The sequence below is a fragment of the Dendrobium catenatum genome, unplaced genomic scaffold (genome assembly GCF_001605985.2).
Source record: "Dendrobium catenatum unplaced genomic scaffold, ASM160598v2 fragScaff_scaffold_706, whole genome shotgun sequence".
Taxonomy (NCBI): Eukaryota; Viridiplantae; Streptophyta; class Magnoliopsida; order Asparagales; family Orchidaceae; genus Dendrobium; species Dendrobium catenatum.
In genome coordinates, this window is record NW_021319168.1 from 622,814 (window position 1) to 632,368 (window position 9,555).

Here is a 9,555-nt window from a genome sequence, read left to right on the forward strand (position 1 = left end):
ATAACCCATCCTCTGATCAAATTTGAACGGCTGAGATTAAATATTTCGGCATTGTGTTAATTTAAAAAAAAATAATTTAAATTTCGACTATCCGATGGCTCTGATTTATCAACTAACGGGATCCGAATCCATTTCCCAAAGAGATGTCTACCGTATTTCACGCTTAAGCTGCCCCGACAGAGTCGTATAAAACTGGGCCCGAGCACTTTCTATTCCCCGTACCACGTGTCGATTATCCGTTGGTAGATGGTTCCCTTAACATGGATCCGCGGATCAGGATAATTCCACCAGCAAGGGGACAAAAAACGAGATCTTTTGTCCCCATAGAATCGCTCGGTTGCTTTCTCTCAAATCAAATCAAATCCGTGTGAATTCTTGACAAATAGGCGAGATTTTGGGCTCTTATGCGATCTGAATTCTCGAGGAAGTGGAGTGATTTGGATCACTTCCGTTCAGACATTGCTTTCCACGATCTGCTATTTTTTTTCCTGGAGTTTCTGCTTCCGTAATTCAGCTCTTCGTCGTCTTCTTCTTCGTTTCTACTTACTAAGCTGACCTGAATCCGGCTATTGAGTTGAGAAGACGTTGGATTTGTGATGGCCGTAGCTTCTGAATCGCAGTTTCATGTTCTGGCTGTGGATGACAGTCTCATTGATCGAAAGCTGATCGAGAGGCTGCTCAAGGCTTCGTCTTTTTTAGGTATTGGTCATTTGATATGATGGGAATTGGGAATGGAGAGACCTAATTTTGGTTATTTTTATGTGTTTTCAGTTCAATTTCGTCTTTACTTTGATGGTTTCTTTGTTTCCATTTTCCCTTTTCAGTGACCACAGTGGATTCTGGAAGCAAGGCTCTGGAGTTTCTAGGTCTTCAACGGAATGTGAGCATCAAATTCTCTCTTTCTCTCTCATAAATTGGGATTTGAGGGAATTCGGGGTGCTGATTTATGGTTTTTTTTATATAATTTTAGGAGGTTGAGGTGAATATGGTGATCACAGACTACTGTATGCCTGGAATGAGCGGGTACGATCTGCTTAAAAGAATAAAGGCAAGTTTTTTTTTAATCTTCTAAAGTTCTCTTGTTCATATCCTTAAATTGATTAGTTATATTCATGTATTTGATGTTTGAGGCTGATGGAGAAGGGTTTGTGAATTATTGGTTCAGGATTCATCAGCTTTAAAGGATATCCCAGTTGTAATCATGTCATCTGAGAATGTGCCTTCCAGGATAAATAGGTAGGAACTTTATACTATTTGAAAAATCCTCTGAACTTCATTTAATTTATCAAATTCTTTCATGATTGAGAACTTGAGTTCTTTATTTTTATGATTTTTTGTTTGAGATGTGCTTTGAATCTCCTTAAGGAGATAATCAAGTAAAAGGAAAGCCATGCCTCAGCAGATAATTGAGGTGTTTAGTGCTTCAGCAGATTATTGAGGTGTTTAGTGCTTCATTGGTTGCTCTTGACTGTGAAAATCTCAAAGAAGCAACTTAGTAAGTTGCTTTCTTTTTTCCTTGGTTGGAAAATATTTCTGATTGACCTGCTCTGCTTTCACCATAATTATGGAATGTCTGTCTGGTTTCAGACTAGTTTTTGATTTGGTAAGGATTAAATATGTAGCTGTAAATTTCTTTATTTAGCTCTCTGAATTAGCTAAACTATTTAGCTTGTCTGCCCAAAGTAGTTAAGATAAGGCTAATGATGGCTTAATCCTATTCTACTTGCCATTTGGTTAGGATAATCCCTATGGTTTAGTGAGTATTAACATCATCCCTGATATCAAACACTAATGCTTAGCTTGCTGCAATTCTGTTGCTTCTGCTATGTTGTTTGAAATAATATGTTCATAGTTCACACAAAATAAGAGCTATTTTTATAAATCAGTTCATATGCTCTTGAAGTTATAGAGAAGAAGATGCACTTTCAAAATGGTGAAAAAATGAAGCCTAAATCTTATGCATGCTAAATATACTGAATATGTTATACCACAGATTTGCCTTACTCCTTCAGAAATCAATTCATATTCTCATCAAGTCTTAGAGATGGTGTACTTGCAAAATGGTAAAAAAAATGAAATTTAAGGCTTCTTTTGGGTCTGCTTTCTTATTGTTATAAGGCTTCATTCGGAACAATTTTTTATTGTTTCACTTTTCATATGGCAATCATAATTTTTGTTTGATCATTACTTTTTCACAACTTTTAATAAAGTTGTGTTAAGAAATTGCTTTCTATAGACACTTTAAAAGAACTGATTTCGTACGATAGCTTTGCAATCACTTTTATAAAAAGTTGTAACCATCCCAAACGGATCCAAAATCTCATGCATGCTAAATGACCGTGTTTGAGCAAAGATTTCCTTACTCCTTTAAAATTTTCAAGTTTATTAGACTCTAATCTTCATATAAGTTGATCTAATCTACAAATAAATTGCCACAAAGCTATTAATTGCTTATTGCTCGTTCTTTTTTCATTATTTTTCCTTCAAGGTGAGATCCTAGTCACAGATTACATGATATATGCTTCTACTTATTGAGAAATTAATACCTGGACAATGAATGTGTGGAACACCACCCATCAAATCAAGAGCTGACATGTCACATCTATATACAGTTATGCATAGTTATGTACAAACCCCTTATTAATTGAGTGCACATTTTTGCATCTTTCTCCATCTAAATAATTTCTTCAGTTTTTCCTTTTAATAGTGAACAATAAATGGTAAAATATGTGACTCAAGCCCATAAACTTGGAGAAATGACCTGGAGAAATTATTACATGCAAAGTCCAGATGTATTTAGAATCCAATCAAGTTGTGCCATGCGGCTTGTATACAGGCGACATGTCGCAATCTGATTGGAGTCCGGATGCGAGCTACATCCGGACTCTGCATGTAATAATTTCTTCCTATTTAGTCTTCAAAAGCATATATGCTTGAACTTTCACTAATTTCTCCTACTTATTTACTTGAACTTTGAAGTTTAAACTACCCTACCTCTTTAGTGTTCAAAAGCATATAGAAACTTGGCTGTGAGCTGTATCAGATCTGAGAATTGGAATAAAGGAAAAGTCATGTCTTTTCTATGATCTTTATCAGATTTTATTCTGCCTTTATGTGATGAAATGAAATGATGTTACTCATCACTTGACTCTCCTTTCTGTTCTAAATATTCTCTAAATCCATTTTCTTTTCCTTCTCATGATGGGTAATGATCATAGATGCTTAGAAGAAGGAGCCGAGGAATTCTTACTAAAACCAGTAAAGCTATCAGACATGAACAGGCTCAAACCTCACATACTAAAATGGAAATCCAAAGATCAAAAGCAGATTATCAACAGCAAAACTGATCTCAGCAATAGCAACATCATCAAAAGAAAATCAATGGATGAGGGGCTTTCTTCCTGCATCAATAAATGGATAAGGGAATTTCTACTAAAAAGAAGAGGTCCAGATTCTCAAGTAACAATGACAGAACTTGACAGGGTTGTGATATTTGAGAATTTCTGTATTGGTCCCACAATAAATCTGAGAGCATTGAAATTTCCATCTTTTATGATCAGTCGCCTTCCATTGATTTCTTTCTTGATTATTTTACTGTTTTTTTGGTTGTTTGTAACAGGGAAATCTACAAACTTACATTTGTTGCATTCAATTTTGATGTGATTAGGAGATCTTAATCTATTTTTGTGCAAAATTTGTTGTAAGTTTGATGTAGGAGAAGGAACTGGATGCCTTTAATATATTTTGCATTATTGATTCCTTTTTTGCTTCTTTGTTATTTGAAGTCCAAATCTACTTTTTGATCAAGAGTGTAAACAAGTCGATCTGAGTTCGAGTAAGCTCTAGCTTGAGCTCGAACTTATTAATTAATTGAGTTCAGGCTCGATTTGGAGCTTAATTCTATGAGTTAGAGCTGACTTAGTTATAACGAAATAGAGAAAATAATTATGATTTAAATAGTTATTGTAAAAGAATTATAAATAATAAATAATCATTTTATAAGAAAATGAGATATAAGTTTTGAATATTTTTAATAGCTTTATGCTTGAGCTTAAATGCTATTATATTTTAAGTATATTTTATTATATTATTTTTTAAACAAATCGGCTCGTAAGTTGATGAGATCAGTCTATGTTAGCTCAAGTTTAACTGGTTAGCTATTTATCGAGTCAAGATTGAATGAGCTCACGAGTTGGCTTAATTAATTTACACTCCTAATTTTGATCAATTGAAATTTAACTTTTTAAAAAACTAATTAAGTGCATGTTTGGAAAATAAATGACAATTTTAATATTATTAGTTAAATAAAGAGTTTTTCACAATTAGATACTTTAAAATATGGTATATAAATTATTTGATTTTATATCAAGAGATAAAATTATAATATTCATTATAATTTAAAAATATATATATTTTTAGAATAAATTCACAATTAATTTTATAAACAATTGCAATATTGCAAAAATGACCCTAAACCAAAAAAATTATTAGTAAATCATATTAGTTAGCTACCCTAATTAAATAATATTGATCCACCAATCTTATATATCTTAACTAGAAAGGAATTTGAAGATGCTCCCATTCTTAACAAAAGATAGATTTGCTTACATCATATTATCTCATAAAGATTATGTAGAAAAAATAGTCAACTTGAGATAATTATTTTTTAAAAGAAAAATTACGCATATAACTCTCATATTTTAATCATTTATAAAATTAGCATTCATATTATTATTTTTTAATTATCAAAGTCATATTATCGCACGTACCACAATTAAATAAAATCACATTAAATAAAATTTTGTTAAATAAATAATTTAAAATGCCCATATCATTATTTGATAAAATTACAAACACATGCACTAGGGCATATATGAAAATCCTTGGGGGCCCATTGGTAATTTTACTTCATGTAAAAATAAAATAAAATAAAGGTACCTGTAGTCCATAAATAAATTTTTTTTATTAAATAGGCATAGCATTGGGACTTAAGCCCCTAAGAAATAAATAGATCCTCTCATATCTTGCAAAAGTAGTAAGATCTGAGGTCTTCAAACCTTTCAAAGTTCATGATTGTGCTTTAAGACCAATAAAAAGAAGAAGAACGTGGCTTTTGTTTTTTGATATTTAATAAAAAAGGAAATAGTATATTCTTTAATTATAAATAAAAAATAATAATGTATTAAAATGATATAGCATTACTCTTGTTGCGTCAAGGAGTATTCGCGGCGGTAGATAAATATAAAGTTTATCGTCTTAGTGTTGTACGAAAATCTGGCACGCAATCAGATAAGGAGAGAGGGTCTAGCATTTATGAGACACCAAGATTTTTACGTGAAAAACCCTGTAAAAGGGAGAAAAACCATGGGGCCTAGCCCAGTTTGAACGAATCCACTAGTATTCGCAATCGATTACAAATGAGGCCCTTCCTTGGGAGAAGGCCTTAGCTTGATGTACATCTTATGGAGTACATTACATGATGTAAATACAAAGAGCTATTATCGACGTATTCGCTTTGTTAGAAGGACTGCAGTCGGTGGACGACGTAGGTCAGGAGGACCGTAGTCAGCTAGCGACGGAGGACTGTAGTCGGCGGGCGACGTAAGTCAGGAGGACCGTAGTCGGCTGGCGACGGAGGTCGGAAGGACTGTAGTCTGACGACGAAGATCAGTAGGACAGCGTCAGGTAGAAGTCCAACAATGGAAAGAAATTCATCTTCGCATAGACGTCCAGCGAAGTATGATAACCGGTAGAAGTCTGGCGTCGGGTAGAAACTTGGCGAAGAGTGAAGGTCCTACGTCGGATAGAAGTCCAACGTCTTTGGTGGCAGAGGAGAACTTCGGCTTCACTTGGGCGGAGTTTCGGCGTCACGAGGGAACTCTCTTGTAAATTGGGAAGAATTTCAGCATCCCATGGAAGTTGGGCAGAATTTTGGCATTCTCCCGAATATCCGGCAGAGTTCCGGCGTCTTCAGGCGGCAAGAAGAGCTCCGGCGGTGGTCGAGGAGGTGAGGAATCTCCTTTTCCCCTTTCTCCTCTTCTTCTTCTCTCTCTTCACTTGAGTCCTCTTGGTGTAGAATGAGGGCTCTATTTATAGTTTTTCTGGAGTGGCATAGCCCGTAAATAGGCGTGAGATCAAGGGCGAATTGGGAGTGGTTTGAATGGACAGCCGATATCGAATCCTTTGATCATGCATCGTTCGTTGGTCATTTGAAGGCCTTAATGATATAGGAATTTGATGATCTTAGGCTCGTTGGATTCGTCTCGTTGAGCCGTTCGATTCGAGTATAAGCTCGTCAAAATCGGAGACCGTTTGGTAACTCAAATTGCGGTTTGAAACTTCCAACAGCGCTTTGAGCTCTTGATTTGGACTCATTTGGGCTGATCTTGGTGTCGTTGGGTTCGTATTTCCGAGACGCTCAGTTTGATTATAAGCTTGACGAAATCAAAGTTTGGGAGCTTTCAAATTTAATTACTCAAGTTTCCAACTAGCTTTTGCCTCGAGATTCGTGCCCGATCAAGTTAATTTTGTGATGACGTATCAACTCTTTTAAAAGATAAATTATTCTATGCGGAAGCCGAACCGTCTTGAGGTAAATCAGAGTGTGTCACGTCTTTCGCCTCCAGAAGGCGTCCGTATCTGCACAAAATAATTTCACCTTTTAGAAAGAGTATTTTTGAAGTCCTCTCAACAGCTAATATTTTAGATAATATAAGAATGATAAAAAAGATGCTCTCTTAATGAAATTTTGATGAATTAGAAGGCATTCTCTAATTTAGGCTATTATATTACGGAATTTTGTTTGCATGTATTGTGTTTTTTTTTTTTTTTTTTCAAGTTGGGTTCTATCTAGGAGTGTAACTTGTAAGTTAGCCGAGCCAACTCGTGAGCAAGCTCAAACTCAGTTTGTTAGTGATCTTGTGAGTCGAGTTTATCGAGCCACAAGCTTAGGATCGAGCTCAAGCTCAGGTTCTAATTTGTTGAGACCTTGCTTGTTGGCTTGCGAGCTCGCAAAATTAGGTAGATATTTTGGGGCATAAAAGCTGCTATTTATTAATTTATGATATTTATGGGTAAACTCAAGTTTTTTTTTAAGTTATATGAATTTAAAAATATTCAAAAATCTGAGAGGATTGCATTTTTAATGTAATTAATAGTAAATACATCTAAAAAATATAAAATTTGTTGTTCTCCAATGGAGTTTTTCTCCAAGGTAAAAGCAAGACCTAATTTTATCTTCACACTATTACTTCTCCTAAGTGAAAATTTGTTATTTGTCTTGTCGTTGAGCTCGTCAATCCTTCTCTTGGGCTCATGAAGGGACTTCGCTCGACTTCTTGCGTGAGCTCCCATCGAGCTTGAGTCGAGCTCTCAAGCCTTCGAGTTAAAGGATCAGCCAAGCTCGAGTTAGAGTTCATTTTTCGCGCTCGACTCAAGATCGAGCTGATTTTTTAACCTACAAGTCGATCTCGAGAATGTCGTGAATCGAGCTCAACTCAACTTGTTTACACCCCTAATTCTATCACTTCTTCAATAAATTAGTTTTTTTCCCTTCTTTCCAAGAAAATATTATCCTTCCATAACAAATATTTTTAAGTTTTTTATGGATTATATATCATTTTATTGGACTAAAATTTCATGTAATCTTACATAAAATTAATACCTCCACAAAATAATTTTTATTTTCCAACAATAAATTAAAATTTAAACATCTAACAAAAATAAATCATATTTCTTTTTTCAAATAATTATATAGAATACAAAGCTTATTGCATAGCTCATGAATTTCTCTTCATGATTTACATTAATCAACATTCCAATGCATTAAAATAATTTCATATTATATGGCTATTATTGGGAATAATTTCCTTCATTATATTTGAAATAAATGTGAACAAACAAACTACAATAGCCTTTTTCAATGATGCAAAATAAGTCATCTCAATGAATAAAAGTGGTTCCTATTATTATGGATTCCAATGTTTTTTATTTTTATTTTTGAGAGATCATATAAATAAATTAAATAAAACTAATAAACTTAAAAAATAAAAAATTAATGAAAACTCGTTGTAAAAAAAGTATTTAGTTAAATTAAATGTCTTATTTTTAAATTTAAAATTAGATATTTTGAAAATATTATCATTAAAATTTTATTATAATAAAATATAAAAAAATAAATTTATGAACTTGGACAAACTTATTATATTGAATTCTAGATGAACTAGTAACTTATCTTAGTTATTCTATTCTATAGATTATAGGAAAAATATAAGATTATACTCATATCTATATTGAGAATACTAGATGAAAATGAGAACAAAAAAGAGAGAGAGAGAGAATGCTAGAGTGAGAAACTATAAAATTTTGATAAAATGATCTTGAGTACAAAATGGTTTAAGCTAAGCTCAATTCTTGACTAAACTATTTATATATTTGGATTGGGCTTGCGCGTTATAGAATTAGTCACATATATGATTATACTGTATATAAGAGAAAATATAAGTCCGAGTATATCTAGTTAACTTTAAGGGAATTTTGACGTTCCCATTAAAGAAAAAATAAGATATTATTCAAAATTTGTATAAAATAATCAAAATTTATTCAACCAGTAAATAAATTTTGACATGATTAATGAAGGGTCGAATATACGTTCGATTAAGTATTCAAACAAATCCAAATAAGATATTATTCAAATATGATTTAAATAAGACATGTTTCATAAAATTAATAAAATAGTTTATTTGCATGATCGAATAAGATTTTAATATTAAGATAAATAATTTGTGGTAATATAATGATTACTAATCACAATTGCATAATCATTCACAATGGGATACCAGGATCAAATAAAATTCTTGTAAGATAGTATAATCACAACAATTATAACACTATAGTTCAATAAAGAAGAGGTAAAATCAATAAACTATTGTGTATATATAACACTATAGTTCAATAAAGAAGAGGATCAATAAAGAAGATTATTGTAAGAGGTATAATCACACTATTATTAAATTATTGTGTGTATATATATATATATATATATATAATGCATCCTCAAAATTTATTTTGATCGGGCATGAATCTCGAGGCAAAATCAAGTTGAAAACTTCTGAAATTAAAATTGGGACCATCCAAACTCCGATTTCAGCAAACTTATATTCAATCTGAACGTCTCGAAACTACGAACCCAATGACACCAAATTCAACCCAATTTGAGCCCAAATGAGTCCAAATCAAGGGTCAGAAGCGTTGTTGGCAGGTTCGAACCACAATTTGGCTTCCAAACATAATGTGCTTATAACGAATCGAGCGGCTCGGCGAGACGAATCCAATGAGTCTAAGATCACCAAATTCCGACCTCTCTAAGCCATTCAAATGTCCATCAAATGGTCCTTGATCAAGGGATTGGCCCCTTATCCCTTCGACCTCCTCTTCAAATCCTTCCTCCACACCCTTCGCATGTACCTCATCAAAGGTTGGGTCACTGGCAAATCCCTTCTCGCTTTCTTCCTATTGCTCCTCTTTCTCATCATCCTCTCCTAATATGCTTCATTA

General features: G+C 33.3%; 1 protein-coding gene across 2 annotated transcripts; it reads left to right on the forward strand.

Moving 5' to 3' along the window:
* The first annotated feature begins 391 nt into the window (after nt 1-391).
* Nucleotides 392-3,760, forward strand: LOC110109713 (two-component response regulator ORR9). 2 transcript variants are annotated; one of them, XR_003701159.1, is made up of 6 exons: nt 392-699; nt 825-880; nt 971-1,048; nt 1,166-1,236; nt 1,344-1,495; nt 3,219-3,356. XR_003701159.1 is itself a non-coding variant. In XM_020840914.2 (5 exons), exons 1-5 carry the CDS (start codon nt 597-599, stop codon nt 3,661-3,663), a joined length of 753 nt encoding a protein of 250 aa, XP_020696573.1. In that variant the 5' UTR covers nt 401-596; the 3' UTR covers nt 3,664-3,760. The 2 variants fall into 2 exon arrangements, 1 of the variants encoding a protein (XP_020696573.1); XM_020840914.2 differs by lacking the exon at nt 1,344-1,495 and having other exon boundaries at nt 401-699; nt 3,219-3,760.
* The last annotated feature ends 5,795 nt before the right edge of the window (nt 3,761-9,555 follow it).